Here is a 20,440-nt window from a genome sequence, read left to right as displayed (position 1 = left end):
CTAGTTGAATTTTTAACCGAAAATTTTAAATTTTGCCATCAACGACGCTTAACAAAGTTCACAGGTCTTAAAAGATGTATAAACAAACTATAAACAATACACCTTAAATACACAGCAAAGAAAGCAACTGATGGCAACATGATATGTAATCCATAGTTACAAATTTTACACAAAGCATTGATTTTGCTGGAGAAGCTTTTTTGTTTCTGGTGAATGTTGTGCATAAATGCACATGCATAAAACGAAAAATAAAAAGTAAAAATCAAATACACAAAGACTAGCAACTAAGAGGTGTAAAGAGGCAAATTAATGATGACAGCTTCCACAGCCCACAGAGAATACATATTCACAGGAACACATTTTTAAAGGCAAATTACTCATATAAGCTAAATTTGAGCAAAATGTTCATTTTCATCAAATGCAAATTTCACTTTCCAGTAGATTTCATAGGATCACACATTGGTGCAATTTTAAAATTTATTGTGTTTGCATGCAAGCCACGCTCACCACACTGTCCCTTCGCCCATGACTGGCATGACCAGAAGACGCAATGCTTGCAGTGTCATCATCAGCAAACTACAGGTATTAAAAGCAGATAATGAAAAAGATGTGATTTCACTACAGGTCTTACAGGACTGTAAGCACATTAGGTAAAATTTGGGGAAGCATGCAAATACTCTACATGAGCATATAATTGGCATCATTTATTGTGTACCATCAAACAGAAAAGTGGCTTTAAAGTATAAGAAACAATCACTGAACACTAAAAGATATTCAAAAAAAGCACACAGAATAAAATACTACTCTATCTTTTATTTAAGTTACAGGAAAAAGGACAGGATTGGAGGGCTAGGGCATAAACAGACCAACCAAAACAAGCTAGAGATTTCATGCTTTTTAAACCACTAGGCCTTTTGGGATCCCAACAAGGGGTCAAAAACTATACTTAATGCTTTAGTTTGGGAGAGAAAATATAAGAACATCTTCAAGTGAAATAAGTCAAAGACAGAATTTCCTACCAGCCAGGACACTGAAATGATGATTCTTATTTTCCTTTATTCATTTCTATGCAATGGGTGGGAGATAGTTCTAAATCACCCTACAGTTTTCTTCCTATTTCACGAGCAGTAGAACGTTTATCTTCCATGTGTATAGGTTACCTCCATTCTGACATCACTGAGGAGTCATTCTGGCATCACTAAGATAATAATTCTGAATACAACTTGCAAATGAAATAACATGTAGCCAGCACACAAGGACAAGGTTCTACACTTGACTGAAAATATATTACCACAATTTTGTTTGCAAGGGGTCATCATATTGGTACATTAAAAATGCCACCAGGCCCAAGAATTGCCAAGTGGAATTTTATTATGGAGAAAGGTGAAATGTAAACTTACTACTTGTTTCAAAAAGCCTTTATCTCCTTTTAAGGAGATAAATGTTTACATTCCTGTGTAGATTTTTGTTAGGTATAGGAGTGGAATTCTTGAGAGTTTTAAAACTTCTAATGGCACTGGTTCCAGACTCATTTCAAAAATGATGTGCTAAGTCACAGTCACACGCAAACCACGGATTAGGACAAATTAGTATACCTGAGTTTGTGTACTGAAGAAGAATGATAATCCATGCACAAAGAGTGAAAAACACACATCCTCAATATTCTGGACTGTGAGTACAGATTAAGGAAACAACCCAAAGTATCTAGAAAGCATGCAAAGAGACGAGACGGCTCACCACAGGACTGCTTCGGGCTGAACTTATTCTTGATGAGTAATAACTGTATTCAGACGGCTATAAAGTTTCCAAGAAGAAAGGTTTTACAATACTGGTCAGCTTCTTTCTCTGCTGGGGGCTACATTAATGACCCTAGACCTAAGCGGTCACAGGCTCCCAGGTCTGGATCCTGACCTCCCTCCCAACCTTCCAGACACAGTAGCCCTTAGCTGGAGGGTGAGGAGGGGAAGGGGTGCCCTGAAGAGTACTGCTTCCATCCTCTTCCTCAGAGACTAATAACGAGGAAGAGAGGCTTCTCCACCTATACATCCCCTTCATACTGTAAGCCCAATTTCCAGCAAGCAGTTCCTCACAGCTTGAGGGAGAGTAACAACTGGCTAGCTCATGGGTCACAGCTTAGGGAGCAACTGCAGGTCAGATTAAATGACTTTTTCTTTGTAAGTCAACTGTGCCCACCTCCACAACACCCTCCTCACTGCCTCCCTCCAGCTGACTTACAGTTCGAGACCCATACGGGTTATATAATCCACGGTCACACAATGACACCTAAAGGACAGAGGAAACACCACTCTGTTTATTCAGGTAGCAAAGCTGTTTTTAAAATGTCACAACTTCTTCGCAATACTCAGTTCCAAAAAGTGTTGTAGAAGGGCGTGTCAGGTGAGAACACTCACTGATGTGTAAAGTCCTACATCAGTCCCAAAACTTCAAACTCACACTTCATTTAAAAAGCATCATTACAGTATTTCCTTTCATCATCATGTCATGAAACTAGGAGAAGGAACATTTATGAATTTATTCTCTCAAAGGAGGGAACTAGACAGAAAAGGAAGACAAGGGACGCAAAGCATTTTGCCCACTGGCACAATAAAATGAAACTACAAAGCCTCAAGTTGCCAGTCTACTAGAACAGGCCACAGCACAACAAAGCAACAGCCTGAAAGCAACCAGCTCACAACTTGCACGTTAAACAGAGCTTAGCTTTTGCTTTCTAGTCAGCTTGCTTTATTAGAGCCTAGTATTAACGTGGCCAAGGCCACAGTTATCCCAAAGAAACTGTGTATGGGCAATCATCTCACAAAAATATACAAATTTAGTGGGCCCATGGAAGTTTGTCTTCTCTACAGGAAACCAATTCTAAGCAAGGGCCTACCAATAGCCAGTAATATCTGGAAAATAAGGGCTTTTTTCTTACTACCCTAAAGTTTTGCATTTTAAGCACTGGCAGCACATTCTGCAGTACACATAGCATTAAAGCCATGTGTCCTTGACTATTTTGGAGGAAAGCTGTCAAGCCAGAGTCAGCACCATGAGAGCAGCTTCACCAGGAGTACACACATTGGAAGAGAAAAATACAAACCAGACTGGTACTTTTCAGCAGACAAGAGTTTGCAGTAAAGGAGGCCTATGAAAAAAGTACATGATTTAACCCAAAGAAAAGCAACTGGTAGCTCTGAAGGCAACACACTTCTCAGAAAGTACTAACCCTGGTACTCTTTGATGTCGCCAGAGGGTCACTACACAGGGAAGAAGACTGCTAAGAAACAAAAACAGAACAGAATAAGATAATTAAGCAAAACCAAAGGAGAACTGGTTTCTCCATCATGAGAACAGAAGCTGTGTTTATTCTACACTCCAAAATTCATTAGCAATTCCTGAGTGCTTAAAGTAGTTAGGTAACGCATAAAGTGAGAAAAACTTAGCTTAGAATAGTTTTCTATAAATGTGTGTAAGTCCTATTGGGCTTTCAATAATAATGTTAGAAGGTAGGGTGGTAACCTAAGAAAACACTCAAGAAAAGAAGGCCATGGCACAGGCAGTGTGGAGGACAGTGGCCACACCTAGGTCACCAGCAACTGCTGGGAAATTTTCTGAGATCTCACAGGAGACTCCTGATGGACCTGATTGCTGAGGAACCAGGTAAATGAGCTCTGAGTTATCATTACAACTACTCTCTTCTAAATAGATTAGAAAGCCTGTATTTTCAAAACAAGCCATGGACAAAGTGTCTTAGTTCAGGCACATAAAATGTACTGGTCACAATGAATCCAAGGCACTAACAAGGCAGAGCACATTTAAAAATGAAACTAAACCTGGAGCACCTGGGTGGCTCAGTGGTTGTGTGTCTGCCTTTGGCTCAGGGTGTGATCCCAGGGTCCTGGGATAGAGTGGTGCATCAGGTTCCCCATAGGGAGCCTGCTTCTCCCTCTGCCTATGTCTCTGCCTCTCTCTGTGTCTCTCATGAATAATAAAAACTTTAATAAAAAAAAAAAGGAACTAAGTCTTTCTTTTTCTGATGTCATCTGACAATATAATTTTCAATTCTTTTTGCTAAGCCCATCAAATAGAGCAAATAATATCTAAGTTGTGTGTGCAGCCTATGACAACTGAATTATTTTATATGTACTATGTGCCATATATTTGTGTTTCCAATATACAATGTGCCACATATCTTGAAAAAATAAGGATTCTCACATTAAATAATTATATTCTTCTCATCCCATTTACAGTTTAAATTTTTACATGTAAGCTTTTATTACAAGGCCATCCAATATGATGCATACTGATGCCTACAGCTTATTCTGAACTATAACCCCCCCACAAAAAAAGATGGATCATTGGATTGATAGATGGGCAGACAGACAATAATATGATAAAGGAAATATAGTAAAATATTAATTGTAGAATCTAAGAAGTAGGCATGTGGGTGGTTACTATATAATTCTTTAAACATTTCTGTGTTAAACATTTTTTATTTTAAAAAACTGGAAAAAAGTAGACTCATTTACAGTTATGGTGGTTCAATAGTTCACATGTAAAGATACAGAAATTCTATGAATTCAGTTACCACAAACTAGTGTACATACAGCCACTCACAGATTAGTTCTAACTAGTCAAAATGCAAAACCGGGAGTTAGAAAGTTGTTAAAGTTGGATAAGACACACAAAGCCAAAAAGCTTGAGACAAACCCGACTGTAGTAGGCAGAGGTAGGTTTGCTATGTCTAAGACTGCTATAGTTTCTCTGGTCAAAGTAGAGGCCACTCTGCAAAAAGTAAAATTAAACACATTTTTCTTAGGTTAAACATTGTTGACAACACACAAAGGCAAACTCTGATATTACCAATCCCTTCTCCTCCAAAACAATGACTTTAAAGCACTGAATCGCATTAAATAAAACTCAAAATAATAGTTATCTCAAATCTCAAAAGAAAGACTAATATTAAAGGTTAACTGTTTTCAAACCAAGTTATGACATTTTTTTACTTTAAAAACATGAGCACAAACCCTCAGTCAAAATGGAATGGAAATAATAAGTGATTTATTCTCATGTCATACTTAGTAACATCCTTGAAAAATCCAGGACAACTGAGTAATTACCACTTTTATAATCCATTTGGCAATGCCACAGAAAATCGTAAAGTCTTTTTCTTCAAACTTTTCTTAGTCCCATTATTTGTCAAAATACTCTGATGGATTTAAGTTACCAAAGACATAGTGCAATTGTGTACTAAATAGGTTTGGCCTAAAACATCTATGGAAGTTCATACACAGCACAAAACAAGTGATTATACAGATTGTGGTTACCTGACAAAAAGAAAGTCATGTGTAACATTCCCTTTCTAACTTGTCCAGCCATCTTTTTCCCTCAAAGTTAAGGAAATGTACGTAATCCCTTGACTGCAAGACTCTGTCTGCACTGCTGGCACTGCCAAGTGGGGGCACCCCTACTCCCACTGACCCCCCGCCACTCCTGGCCTTGCCTCCCCACACCACACCCTCAAAAAGGTACCAGGGCTCATCTCGCCCCAGAGCTCACAATGCTTCACCCTCCAGTCTCTCACTAATGTCCTCTCCATTATATTCCCTCTTACTTGCCAACCCCTACCAAGCCTGTCCCACACCCCACCAAAGGTCAGAGCCCTTCCACAGCAACCAGTTAACAGGGAACTCGGGACAGATTCTCCTGCCAGTACTGCGGCAGCCTAATTGGAACAGCTGTTCCTAATGCCCCAAATGGGCATTCTAGATACATTTTCCCCCCGACAGAAATGTTTAGCAAGGTGGCTGGAGTGGAGCACTATTAGTTCTGCAGTCTAATGGCATTCTAGGTTAAAGAGTTTTCTGCAAGACAACATGGGAACTCTGCTAAAACATACCTCATTGTTACTACCAGAAAATTCATTCCACATTCCCAAAATTTAACCTATGAACTCTCAGAATGAAACCTATTTGTGAGTTTGGTACTGCCTATAATATCATAATTAAATCAACTCAAATTTCTAAAATAAGGATAAAAAAATCTCACTAAAACTATTCTTGAAGTATATTTCAGAGGACAGTTCATAAATGAAAATAGACAATTAAGAATTCCTTGTATTAACTTGATATTAAATCCTGTAAGTGAAAACAAAATTACTTTTAATTAACATTCTGATAAATCATGTTTTAGCATGTTATCAAATTTCAATAATGCCTAAGGCATACACCAAAGCAGTCATAATTCTTAAGTTCCCTAAAAGTAATTAGTGAATTTTACAGCAGCATAAGACAGTGGGACATGAGACAGAACACAACTAACCAGTGGGTCTTTATGAGAACCAGAAGATCTCTTCTTCATTCCATAAGAGTGACTATAAGAATGATCCTGGAAGTAAACATTTGAAGTTAACCTTCATGATCACATAGTGAAGTTTAAAAATTAACTTAATAAAATGTCTTAAAATTATACACAGAAAGATGTATATGTGATACAGAGTAGTCTCCATTAAATCTATTTCTCTGTTGTCAGTGAAAGATATATGGCACTTAACTGACTAGCTAAGGTATATAGCACCTTAACACATCTGCATTCCCCCTCATTTTCTCCTGTGACATCCATCTCCATGTAGAGCCAGCTAAAAAGACGTAATTAGGACACAGAGCCAGGCAGGGCATTTGTGAGTTTACCCCTCACTTTGAGTCCTTCTATCTTCTTTATAAAGGTGTGAGTGACAAGAGGGTCCACCTCCTTCTAGGTCTTCCTTAGCTAAAGGCCAAAAAGCAATCCTTTGGGATCAACAAAAACAAAATGGAGAGAGAAACAACATGACATTGCTTTGTCCAAGAAAATACTCTGGACCCAAGTTAGTGGTCCCCCAGCACATGCTGCTCAGGAAGAAAACAGCCAAGATGGTATGGATTGCCCCTTGTAGCAACAGCATTATCAGACAATGACTTTACACGAAGATCCTCTGAAGACAGCACTGTCTCAATACGTTAACTTCTCCCAGGAGCACCAAGCTAAGTGTATATGAGGGAATAAAGGACAGAAATACTACTATGCAGGTCATTAAGTAGACAAGAAACCCAATCTAGGTATGTACTGCTCACCTAAAATGAGGAAGTGCAGGTAGAAGTGTCTTACCTATCAATAGTCTGCTCTAGGCAAATTATCTGACATAGGCACAGCTAGATGCAGAATTCATCCTCTCATTTTTCTTTTTTGAATATATGTATCATATGACCATATAGCCTAGAAACTCAGGCAATCTGACATAGTATTAACCCAACGAATACATGCTATAACTAAACTTCTGTGGCTAAACTGACATACATAAAAAAAAAAAAAAAAACAAATCAAGCAAAAATCAGCAGACATAACTGATGTTTCAAGTATGACCTGTCACTGCTGGCTACTTCCTGTTTAGCAGCTTCACACCTGCTGGCTTGTGATACATAACAAGAAACACAGCAGGGTCTGTAGGTCAGTGGATATCAAACACTGGCAAAGACGTCTTCAGGCAATGCATATGTCAGCTGGGTAGCTCATCACTAGAAAAGATATTTCTATACCAATTTTAGTCCTGAATAAGGAAGTAAATCATTTTTTTTTTTGGAAGTAAATCATTTTTATCTGATCCTGAAATTCTAAAAGAAAAAATTATTTAAATGTTCAATTATACCACAATTGCAGAACAATGATTTTTGCATTGGTGGCCACATGCTTTCCCCAAAACAAAATAACAAACCTGTGAAAGTTAGTCATAATCTCATAATGATTAGCATGATCAGGCACTTATAAAGTAAAACTACATTAAACACAAGTCATGCACTACATACTAATGATGAAAGTCTTGACGATCGATCCTTGAGAGGGTCATACTGGATTTCAGAAAAAGTTGAAAGTTGGTTGTATTTCCAAAATCAGAAATATAAAGAGGAAAAAAAGCATTTGCAAAGTTATTAAAAATCCAAACTAACTGGAATTTAAGTTAAAAATTTTTAATCCAGCACTACTTTAAAAGTGCAAAATTAATATTCTTACCCACACCCACACTTTCCTAGAATAAATTACTGCACATAAATAATATAATCGGGCTTACAAAAAAAGCGATTGCAGCATCAAAATCTGGAAGTTCCCTTGGATCTGCCTGTGGATACAGAGCTGAAAAACTTCCTTTCTCAAGAACTTTCCCTATTCAAAACACTGTACAAGGGGGCACCTGGATGGCTCAGCAGTTGAGTGACTACCTTTGGCTCAGGTTGTGATCCTGGGGCCCTGGGATCCAGTCCCACATCAGACTCCTCGTGGGGAGTCTGCTTCTCCCTCCACCTATGTCTCTGCCCCTCTCTCTGCGTCTCTCATGAATAAATAAATAAAATCTTTAAAAAAAAAAGTACAACACTGGAAACAGTCCACGCAAAGTATGGAATATGCAGAGTATACATACAAGCGTGACATTAAGTATCAGTCAAAGAAAAATACATAAAATTTATGGTAAGACCAGAAAAAAAATTTCAGGTAGTGTCCTTAAGGACATAATAGGCATAACACCACATTTCAGAGCCAAGAAATTGAATTAAATAGTAACAACTTAGATTTATGATTTCCTAATTTTGTTCTTTAAGCATTCTAGCTTATACATTTTAAGCAATCTTATCCAGAAATGGCAAGCAATAAAAAGTGTTATTACATGTGTAAATAAATCTTGTTTATCTAAAATTTTCTAAAATGCCTAAAGGCGTGCATTTGGTAAATTATGTGCAAAGGTAAAATGTCATTTATGGTGAGTGACATTTCCCTGAAAGGAAAGTTCCTTCTTTATAAAAATTTCACTTAGGCCTTTTCTCCATTAACAAAATATCTTTTTTGTTAGGGGATCCCTGGGTGGCGCAGCAGTTTGGCGCCTGCCTTTGGCCCAGGGCGCGATCCTGGAGACCCGGGATCGAATCCCACATCGGGCTCCTGGTGCATGGAGCCTGCTTCTCCCTCTGCCTATGTCTCTGCCAATCTCTCTCTCTCTCTCTCTGTGACTATCATAAATAAATAAAAATTAAAAATATATATATATACATCTTCTTTGTTAAAAAAAAAATCACTAAAACATGTATTACTCAAGCCACACATTCTTGCATATAAACTATTCCACCCTCCCAACCAGATAAGTTCACCGAAGAAAACAGTCATGTCTTATGTTCTCTGATCCTCTTTGTAGCACCAATGGCATTTTACAAAGGCACAGAATTTAACAAGTGAATTGAAATTGCCCTATTTCAATTTTCCCTTTCTAAAATATAATGCAAAGTTCAGCTGATTTTTTAAAAATTGCTGAATCTACCTGGTAAGAAATCCATACCTTGGACACTCCAACTGCTACTAGAACAACTGGGTAAATGAAAAGAATCCCCCTAATACATGACAACTGGAATTTATGCTACTTAAAAACAAATAGTTCATCAAAGGAAATAGAGCAAACAAGTTGTGGAAACTACGTTCAGCAAATGTCTATTACCATTAGAATATATCTATTACTCAAGCCCGCAGAACTCTGAGAACAACAGTGAATGCATTATTAACACTGAACATTTTTTTAAACTACACACCATGATGTCTTTCCTTTTAGGTGTACTGGCTCTGCTCCAGTGTGTCCCAATTATGTCCTTCGATGGGTTCTTCCATGGAATTAAACAGTGTAGTAGTAAATGGCAAAACAAAAATTGTAAGCATATTAAAATTAAATTCATTAAAATTTAATTTAAGGATGTTGATAATTAAAGAGGGACTAATACATACAAGAGTAAAAATCTGTACCAATAAGAAACTGCAATGTATCCCAATCACTCTGGTTCAAGATCATCTCAATTTTCTAACTTTGGATCTCTACCTTACAGTCTTCTTGTATTTCAATATAAAAAGCAATGACCAAGCATTTGTAAGATGCTTTTTAAAGGCAGATTGTTTTTTAAATAACCAAACTGCTTAAATTCTAAGTTCAGGGCTTTGATTTCATCCTCTTTTCCCCAAACCTACCATTCACAGTTCTAAACTATCTTTGCTCTTTTTATTTTTTTACAGAATGTCTATAGCATGGACACCATTTTCAACCCAACTACCATCTGGCAAGAAAGTATTAACTGAAATTAAGTGGACAAAATGAAAGATCAAAGTCCTAAGAACATGGCAGAAAACCTTAACTACATCTGCCTCACATCCAGGTACTGCTAGTGTTCAGATGTCAAACTGTCAGACCTTCTTAGTATACAGCTCGTGAGTTCTAAAGAAATATCCAAACTCCTAATTTATATATCAAATCCCAATAAAGTTTAGGTCAGTGTTTTAGGCCATCACATTTGTTTTTAGAAGAGAACAAAAGCTGTCTACATATTCAGCTTAATGTATGTGGTAAAGTTATATTTTAAAACACTAAATAATCTGGGGGCACCTAACTGGCTCAGTCAGTAGAGCATGCAACTCTTGTGAGCTGAAGCCCCACACTGGGTATAGAGATTATTTAAAAATAAAATCTTGGGATCCCTGGGTGGCGCAGCGGTTTGGCGCCTGCCTTTGGCCCAGGGCGCGATCCTGGAGACCCGGGATCGAATCCCACATCGGGCTCCCAGTGCATGGAGCCTGCTTCTCCCTCTGCCTGTGTCTCTGCGCCTCTCTCTCTCTCTCTGTGACTATCATAAATAAATAAAAATTAAAAAAAAAATTTAAAAAAAATAAAATCTTAAAAAAAATGTAAATAATCTGATGAAAACTTATAACTCCCAATATTACCTCATTAAAAGAAAAAAAATTATCTCAATTGTATTTCTTTTAAGCAATGTTATTAGTGAGCTTTCAGACTTATCTTCAGGAAATTTAACTATTTAAAATGTGTTACATACACAATAACATACTACAATCCCCCTAGGGTATAAAAATTTTATTAATTTTCATGCTCAGATTTAAAATACTGGGAGCTTTACTCTTTATCATAGTAGAAATTTTCATAGCTACACATAGCTAGGGAAATAAAATACTATGCCAGTTTTAGTTTTATCTTAAATTTATTTAATTATACAATTTCCATAAAAAGAAAATCATCATCATTACTTTACAGACACTCACGGTAACCAATTCATTCATGGTAAACCAAATGCAGGTTTAATTTCTCTTGTGCTTATTTGTAGATTTGTTTTAAAGGTTCCTAAATTAAGTCAAACTTGGATGGTTTTATTGAGCAGTTAAACTAATACAACTAATATATAATCAAGTTTCCCCGAAGCTACTTAGAAATTTATAAATAACCAGTTTGATGATAACTGTGTGAAATTTCACACTATGAACATTTTAATGGAAAGCAAAGGAAAAAAAACCATACATTATATTTTTTAATGGGGAACCCTCAACACTCAACTTTTAAGTTTTTGTTGACTAACTCCCTGTATGAGTGTTCTTAAAGTGTTTAAAGAGGAAAAATAAAAATCTCCAGGGAGAAACAGGATGAATTTATCATCTTAAAAAATGTTTCTCCTATAAAATCATTCTTAAATTGCTGATTAGATTGCTGTGAAGGCTTGCTGATATTCTTATAGATCTAAACTTTTGCAATTAACTAAAATATTTATGATTCAAAACCAAGTATATTCATTTACTGCAAAAAGACAGATTACATTCACCAGTAAGAAATATGACCAGTGTAAAGGACTAAGTTAATAATACAAACACATCAGTAACTAGGTATACCAGAACACAATTGGTTTATCAACAGAGTACTTTTATATTTTACACAAGACAGGAAGAAAACTAGACTCCGGGAAAGTTAATCAATATAGACTTCAACATGAAAGATCATTTTACTGATAAAAAAATATCTAGATATATACATATCAATATTATCAATGCATAAATTAAAAGTGTTACTTTCAAGTTTAAAGCACAATTCTTTACAAAGAGATCAGTGTCTTGGCACAATATACAAGTCTTTAATGGATGAACTCTCATTTACTTTATAGCAATGTATGCTAAAAAGCTAAGGCATACTACAAAATGTTCATCAAAATGTTGAAATATGGTAAGTACTATAAACATGATAGCAGGGAATTTTTCAAATCAGTAGCTTAATTTTTCAATGTAATAAAACCATAGTCAACCAAGCCCCAAAGCTATTACCCATTTAATAGTTATTTTAAAATATGTAAAGTAGGAAAATATGAAAGTTGAACCACAGAGAGGTCATTCTATAAAAATCAATCCTATTATTTTGTGAAAATTTTAGAAAATCAAAGGTCCTTTTATAGAAAAATAGTAAATACATGTTAATAGATTAAAACATCCATGATTTTAGAGTTGATTTATATTAATTATAACAATAATTTAAGAGAAAGATTACTTCCCAATGAAAGGACTTTGCCAATATTTTCTTTTTTACTTTTTTTTTTTTTTAAAGGCAAAAGAATATGAACACTGTCAGATTGTTCAGGCAATAATGCTGCAGAAAGTTCATACATAAAAGCTTTGCTATCATGGTGCAAACAACTTAAAATACCAACCCTGTGACTGCCAAGACTTCGAATGGACAATGCATCCTCAACTCCCTGATAAGAACAAAAACAAACATAGCACAAGTTTGTGGGTGACTGCATTAAGTTAATGAGGGGCAAGTATTAGGGGTAAGTTTATTGGTTATTACAAACCAGATAAGGTCGACGATGACTAGATCGGTGGGAATACCTGGCCCTTTCTGAATCTTCCTGGGAAAGGAGAAAGTACATGGAGAGTTAATCACTAAACAGAGGGTTGTCTATCAGAACTGCTCAAACAACAATCAGTTAGGAGCACAGCAGCATCTTCCTTATAGCAAACAGGTGTGGACAACTCAGCTTCAAAAGCTGGGCTAGGGGAAGCCACATGCTTGAGGTGGAAAGAAAATAGTAATAATAATAATCTTGTGTATGTACGTCTGGCCACTTGTAGAATGTAATCTATATATGACCAACAAAGCTCAAAACACCAAGATAAAAATAAGCAAGTATACTTAACAAAGAGAAATTGAGTCAACATTAAAAGTAGACTATGATCTTTTCATTATGAATGTTCATTTATGCAAGGCAGGAAGAAATGTTTATTACAGAGATAGTTTAAGGGCTTAAAAAAACTGGGGTAATAATTTTGTGCTCACTGCAAAAGAACTTTTTTGTTTTCTTGCACCACTCTACCTGGAAAAGAAAAAATAAAATAGCCCCATGTGTTGTTAATATGAAAAACTACTTATAATTAGAAGAAACTACATAAATATTTTAGAGTTGGTAAAGTTATTTCAAGAGTTATACCTCATAAAGATGGTAAAAAAAAAAAAAACAAACAAACAACATTACCACAACCTAACAGTTGACTAAAATTAAATGCAATTCTAAACTTTTCCATAGTCAGCTATTAGCATTGGAGCATTAAGTCCTGTCTGCGAGATCAAATGACTAGTTCCTAGAGTCTAATCAACTGCAACAGTAAGAAACTTATGGTCTTTCAGAATTTCAAAGTCCAAAGTGGTAAAGTAATTTGCATTGACTAAGAATCTACACACAACTGTCCGGTTGGGTTCATAGCTAATCAATGCTATCTTTTCCAAAATGGATCAATACCTCAAGCAAGATCATTACACGGGTGGAAATAGATGTGGCTATGTCTGATCATTCATTTCAAATATAAAAACATTCATTCAACAGAAACACCACAACTTAATGCCTTATTTTTTTCATAATCTTTCAGTGTCCTTCAAAAAAACTCCTGGTTGTCGTCTGCTGTGCACACTGATGCATGTGACCAAATCCGTTCAGAAGTCTATTTATAAGCGCCAATATGATTCAATGATACAATATCCAACAGAGTGTTAACTTTAGGAGTTCATCATTGATTCACATTTTTGTTATACAATAGACACATGTAATCTGCAAGAAGTCAAGCAAATTTCTTCCTTTTCTGTGACTATCAGGTTATATACCACAAAAGTTTTGGGAGTATGTGTATAAAGCCAGCTGGGTAAGATAGTTTATTAAGTGGTAACCAGTTCTAGGCTAGTTAGCTTAACGAACCTTGCACTATTCAGACAAGTGATTCTTTATGCCCCTTCCCAGTCTTATTTGGGGTACTAGGGCAACATACATAGTTTAATGTTCAATCTTTACCTTTTTTTTTTATTCCACCTACCGCACAAGAGCACTTTTTTAAAACCGACCTCTAAAAACCACAGTCCATTAAAGATGCAGGAGACAGATTAATTCATATTTATTTTCAATTATGCTACTATAAAAATAATTCTTAATAAAAAATACCTTAAATGGTTTTTTTTTAGCCCCATTTGAAAAAAATAGCCAAAAAAGACCTTAGAAGATTACAGAATAAAACGTAAACCCCATACAGCCCAGTTAACGTGAACTGTGAGAATACAGTTCTCAAACCAACACTGTCCACCAGAACCTTCTGTGAAAAAGTGGAAATGTTCTCTTTGTACTAATACGATAGCCACTAGCCACATGTGGCTAGGGACTATCCGAAATGCTAGAAATACAACTGAGGACCTAGATATTTTATTTTAATCTATTTAAATCTAAATATAATTACCCACATATGGCTAGTGGTTACTGTAAAAACAAGTAAGGCAAACTCAAAGCAAATTTTCATTATACCAAAAAAAACACAAAGCACCTATTTCATTAAAAGGCTGCTATGTAGCCCTCTCATATAAAAAGGCAGGCACTGAGGTACTTGTGAGTTACTGCCCCTACCTTGAATGCTTCTGCACAGGACAAATATGAGGGAAAGAGAAGGAAACTCTTATATAAAAGAAAAGCAGGACGCTTGGGTGGCTCAGTGGTTGAGCATCTGCCTTCGGCTCAGGGTGTGATCCGGGAGTTCTGGGATCACACCCCACATCAGGCTCCCTGTGAGGAGCCTGCTTCTCCCTCTGCCTATGTCTCTGCCTTCTCTTTATGTCTCTCATGAATAAATAAAATCTTTTTAAAAATTTTAAATTTAAATTTTAAAAATTAAAAAAAAAGAGAAAAGATCCTAGCACCAACCTAAGAATTTTTTTAAGAGCTAGAAAGATCCTTAGAGATCATACAGTCTGATCCCTTCGTTCTAAGTCAAGAAAACCGCACCACAAAAAGATTAAGTAGGAATCCACAAAGACATAAAGCTGGGACCAGCATTCAAGTCTTTAACTGATGAGACCACCAAACCATAAAGAGAACATCCTATACTGGCTAAATCTACACTGACTACATAACAAGAGCATGAAGAAAATGGCCAGATAGCCTGGGTTTTACTCAAAGATTTCTCCTTCTCTAGCAGAACAACCAACTTCATTTTCCAGGTATTGTAGAATAGTATTTTAAACTGCCAGTTGGCTTTTCCTGAATTAATAGCACCAGGGGCCAAGAGAAAAAATTTCGGCAACTGTGTTGGTAGGTCAACTACAAGGCTGACTATCCTTCTCTTCCACAGTCTAGGAAACAATCTATTTTCATTGTCCTGGAAGTCGATAGTAGTATATAGGATCCAAGGCAGAAAAAAAAATAGGACAATGACTTAAAAAGATGGATGTATATTTGTTTAAGGCTTTCTGGAAAATTGTTTCGATACATTTAAGTTAATGGAAACAAACTGCAGTCTGTTTTTAAACATGAAGTGATTTTATTCAAAGAAAGAGGACCACAGCCCACTGAAGACACCTAGCCCGGTTCTTTGTCAACAAGTAATATTTAAGTCAAGTCTAGAGCCATTCCCTCAGTTTCAAATTAGGAAACCTCAGAAATTGCACATTCTCTTCCAGGTCACTGACATGCTGCTCCTAGAGACACTCAGTTTAAAACAGGAACGCTTGTGGTACTATCTGGAGGCCTACAAAGACTGAGGCCCTTTGACCTTGGTCCTTTCACTTTCCAACCCACTAGCAGGCGTGGTGCCCTCTCCGACCTTTGAATTCTGGCTCTGCCAATGACTGAGCAAGTTGTTGACTTCACCAGTCCTTCATCACCTTATCTGTAAGAGATGGTGGCAACTATTTTATCGTGTAAAAGATACACGATGGATTATCTTTGGAGACACATGTAAAAAAGCACTAGCACAGTGCTGGCATACAGAGCGTGCTCATTGTTAGCTTCATTCCTGAGCCTCATGCCCTGGCTTTTCCTGTTCACATTACAGCAACCCACCCTTACACCCAGAAAGAGTGAAAATTAGGAGAAATTTTTAACACAGGGAGATTTCTCCTTCTAATAACTAACAATCCTATTATTTGTATATCCGTTGTTTCTTTTATTATAAATTTATTATTCTTTATATTTTATTGTGACTATCATATGACAACTTCTACTATGGGCTCATAGACAGAATGCAGCCAGAGAGACAATATGCTGAGAAGTGAAAGGAAAAATTAGTTTGAATAGAATAAAAAGCAAGCTCCAAAGGGGTTAAGTGATAATTATTCCCATTTGAAACTAAACCCAGGACACCTGGGTGGCTCAGCGGTTGAGCTTCTGCCTTTGGCTCAGGGCATGATCCCAGAGTCCCAAGATCGAGATCGAGGCCCACCATCAGGCTCCCAGCATGGAGCCTGCTTCTCCCTCTGCCCTTGTCTCTCCCTCTCTTCTCTGTACCTATCATAAATAAATAAATAAAATCTTAAAAAAATAAAAATAAAAGAAACTAAACCCCATTCATGTTCTCTGTGAGTCCAAGCTATTGCTCAGGACTGCATTCTAAGCCTCTAAACCCAAAATGTTCTCCCTTCCATGAAAATCTAGCACTCTCACTGCCTGAACTGCACACATTTCACAGAGGTAAAAAATATATTTTTCTTCATGGCCTCTGAATACAAGAATCAAATATAAGACTTTTAATACAGGCTTTTCTTCTTATTGAACGTTTTGGTCTGCCTTCAAATAATAAAATCTCAGGCAATTTAATTTTAGAACTACAATACATCATTTTAAAAAATTAAACTAATATTTCCGGGGCACCTGTGTGGCTCAAGGGTTGACCATCTGTCTTCAGCTCAGGTTGTGATCCCAGGGTCCTGGGATCAAGTCCCATATCGGGCTCCCTGCAGGAAGGAAGCCTGCTTCTCCCTCTGCCTATGTCTCTGCCCCTCTCTGTGTGTCTCTCTCATGAATAAACAAACATATCTTTGAAAAACAATAAACTAATAAACTAATAACAATAAACAATAAACTAATATGGAAAATTTGCAAGCAAAAGTGATTTTATTCACACAAAATGTTCTTAATGCATCAACAGTAAGATAACCCAGTTTCATGCAGAAGACACTTTAAATAAAACCAATTAGGATAGCTTTAGTAATAAGAAAGGGCAGATTCTACTCCGAAGTAACAAACACATTAGTGAGGAATCACTTCATTATAAGTAACCAAACATCATCTTTCTCTCCTTTCTAAAATATCACAATGAGAAGTATGATAAAATTTTAAATCTGTAGGTTGAAACAGCCATAAGTAATTTTTTTACAATCATGAATATTTTAATTCTGGTTGTACTTCAAAATGCTGCTACAGAAGGCATTTGCTTATAAAAATTTGTTTAACAGCAATTAGTGGCTTCTAAACCCTTAGGGATCAAAGACTCTCTTAAGAATCTGGTGTTCATAACACCTGTGGGGCCTTTCACTTAAAAATATTCAAAAGTCTGCATGAGATTTTAGGGCTTCCTGCTCCATCTCCCAAGCCTATTCACATGGGTAAAGAACCTCTGCAATAAGAGACAGCTAGGGAAATTACCAACATTGAAAAAAGTTCAAATTTAGGAATGATATACAATAACTAATATTTTACTGGTTCACAATCTGCTCTTGTAGCTAAAAATCTGGGAGTGGTGGTAGAAGACTCAAAAAGGAACTGAGAGAACTGAAAACATAAGAATAATTTTCATAGAAAATTAAAGAATGGCTTGGGTCATCTCTCACTGAGGACACTTCTGTCTAGTATTTTTTAAAAAGAGAGAAAGGAAAAGAGGGAGATGGAAGGACAGAGGAGAGGAGGGAGTGAAGGAGAGAGGGAAAAGAGAGAGGGACAAATATGAAGGAGACAAGAACAAACTCAGAGAAAAAAACATCCATCTACTCAATCTTTCTTGGTCAAAAGTATTCATGACACAAATGTAAAGCTATAGACTACAATAGAAAATAGATGGACTCCAAGTACACATTTAGTCCACTACATGCACAAGAGACACTCTCTGACCTTTAGGTTCAAACATGCCAAACACGCCTACTTGACAAACTATTAGTCAATGTTTTACTTCAAGATTGCATATTTCAGCAATTGATCACAACATGCAGGGCAGGCAATCCTGGCCTACCAGCCACTTATGAATCTGTCCCCATTTCCGATCAAAGGAATAGTGAGAGTGCTACAAATGCAAAAGTTTCATCAACTGAAGTTTCCAACATACTGCACAATCTGAAAAGTCTTAAATTAATCCTATACATTTGCCCTGAAGAGCAGTGATTGTCAGCTTAACGTAAGTTACACATTAAAAATACAGAAAATTACTGTGCTAAATACATTCAATAATGAAGAAATACATGACTCTCTGCAGTATAGAAGAAATGGAACTTATACTTAGTAACAATCTACTTATAATTTACTATAATTTTAGGAGTATAAAAGACAAATGCATTGCAACATTTTCATTTTAAGCCAAGACTTGCATTCAATATTTGAAAATACGTATGAGGCCAAAAAAAGCAACATATGTATCAACTGTTTTTTAGTTTAGATTTGAGCTGTGAATAAAACCTATATACTTCTCTTTCACCCAAAGTACCCACCAACATCAAAATAAAGTGTTTAACACTATCCTGTAGATTTTTTTCCCCTTCACATCAATATGGAATCAGAAATATTTTTATGTGAATTTTCAGAGTCAGATCAATGTCAGAAGGAAGGTATTCATTTCATTTTAAAGCAGCTTAATTTCTATATGCCTATGTTTATTTTTTGCTATTCTTTCTGATGATAAAAGTATATTGAAATTTATGAACTATAGGATAGCATTAAGAAGAAAACAAAACCAGCCAAATACACCACTGACACACTAAAGTATTTATAGTAATGACTTCTAAGTAGTTTTCGACCCTATATATGATAGGTTGATATATATGAGCCAATCCCGTCTTACAATTGGTTTGTGTTTGTTTGTTTTTTTAATTTACTTGCATGAATATTTTCCTCCGTTATTAAATATGCTTAAAAACTGTAAGGTTGAATGACTTCATAGTGTTTTATTATGTAGATATCATAATATAATTAACCTAAATTCTAATAAGACAGGACTATAGTAAATAACTTTGTCATCTCTAAGCTGACTTTAGCTAATAAAAGTACTTATCACACCATAACAACTTGCTACAATGTACATTATAAAGGCTGTATATGTGTTTGCTATTATTATTTAAAGCATATATTGCATTTAATTTGCTGACACAGAATGGCTTGTTAAAATATATACATCAGGTTATACTATTTCCAGTGTTTCAACAGGAATCAGACTTATTTCAGAAGGAAACTAGCCAAGTATTATCTTAATAGAGACTAGCACAAAATTAGGACCATTCCCCTAAATTACCTCTTTTTGTTGTCGCTCCAGTTCTCTCATGCGTATATCTCTTGCTTCCGCCCGGGCAGCCCGTTTTGCTGCCAGCCTTGCCTCTGCCTGAAAAGTAATATAAAGATTCAGCTTTATTTATGAACAACAACAACAACAACAACAACAACAACAACAACCTGACCTGCACACCAGCTGTGAAGATAAGGAGCAGATGGGACATAACTATCCATAGCAGGTGGGCAGACAAGCTGCCCTCTCTCTCAGCTGTGTGTGTGTCTGACTGCCTCAGTCAGCTACCATACACTCATGTCTTTGTTCTAGCCCAGAGTCTCTCCTGAAATCTGGGCCTTTATTTTTAACTGCTTGCCTTGATTCCATGTTCAAAACACTTCACACAATTCATTATATGTCTCTATAAACTTGTCTTTTCCAAAATGTCTTTCCCTGTCAATTCAATCATACACATCAGAAACTTCAGAACCTGCCTCTATTTCATTTTGGACATTGCCAACATCCAGTCTCCAAGTACTGCCAATTCTCTACTGCTGAGTTTCTCTCACCCCCAGTCAGTAGTTATGCTTTTTCTGACTGTTTCGGGAACTCTTCAAATCTTTCTCCTTTTAAACTGGTATGCAATTCACATTAGCACCACATTCACCCCTTACAACTATACAGTTCAGTGGTTTTCAGTACTATAGTCACAAGATTGCACAACTACCACAACCATCTAATTCCAGGATGTGTTCCTCACCCTAAAAAGAAAGCCCATGCCCATTAGTAGGCACCCTTCATTACCCTGCCCCCTAGCTCCTGGAAACCATTAATCCTA

The 20,440-nt window shown here is 36.4% G+C and overlaps 1 protein-coding gene across 32 annotated transcripts in view; it reads right to left on the bottom strand.

Annotated features, from left to right (window-relative positions):
* Positions 1–20,440, bottom strand: part of LRRFIP2 (LRR binding FLII interacting protein 2) — a 107,976-nt gene that overhangs the window by 45,155 nt on the left and 42,381 nt on the right. For 10 of the 32 annotated variants that reach the window (XM_077865838.1, XM_077865837.1, XM_077865847.1 and 7 more), the window contains exons 3-15: positions 19,630–19,716; positions 18,361–18,411; positions 12,681–12,737; positions 12,537–12,581; positions 9,603–9,671; positions 7,839–7,880; positions 6,319–6,384; positions 4,708–4,782; positions 3,224–3,274; positions 3,098–3,142; positions 2,236–2,283; positions 1,738–1,794; positions 508–576 (exon numbers count right to left, since the gene is read on the bottom strand). In XM_077865838.1, the coding sequence (XP_077721964.1) occupies positions 508–576; positions 1,738–1,794; positions 2,236–2,283; positions 3,098–3,142; positions 3,224–3,274; positions 4,708–4,782; positions 6,319–6,384; positions 7,839–7,880; positions 9,603–9,671; positions 12,537–12,581; positions 12,681–12,737; positions 18,361–18,411; positions 19,630–19,716 (762 nt within the window). The remainder of the gene's footprint in view (positions 1–507; positions 577–1,737; positions 1,795–2,235; positions 2,284–3,097; positions 3,143–3,223; positions 3,275–4,707; positions 4,783–6,318; positions 6,385–7,838; positions 7,881–9,602; positions 9,672–12,536; positions 12,582–12,680; positions 12,738–18,360; positions 18,412–19,629; positions 19,717–20,440) is intronic. The other 22 variants (XM_077865861.1, XM_077865863.1, XM_077865862.1 and 19 more) reach the window with 12 other exon arrangements.

The sequence above is a fragment of the Canis aureus genome, chromosome 22 (assembly GCF_053574225.1).
Source record: "Canis aureus isolate CA01 chromosome 22, VMU_Caureus_v.1.0, whole genome shotgun sequence".
Lineage (NCBI taxonomy): Eukaryota > Metazoa > Chordata > Mammalia > Carnivora > Canidae > Canis > Canis aureus.
The sequence above is the reverse complement of the archived record's forward strand: the minus strand, read 5'-3'. Positions and strand labels throughout refer to the sequence as shown.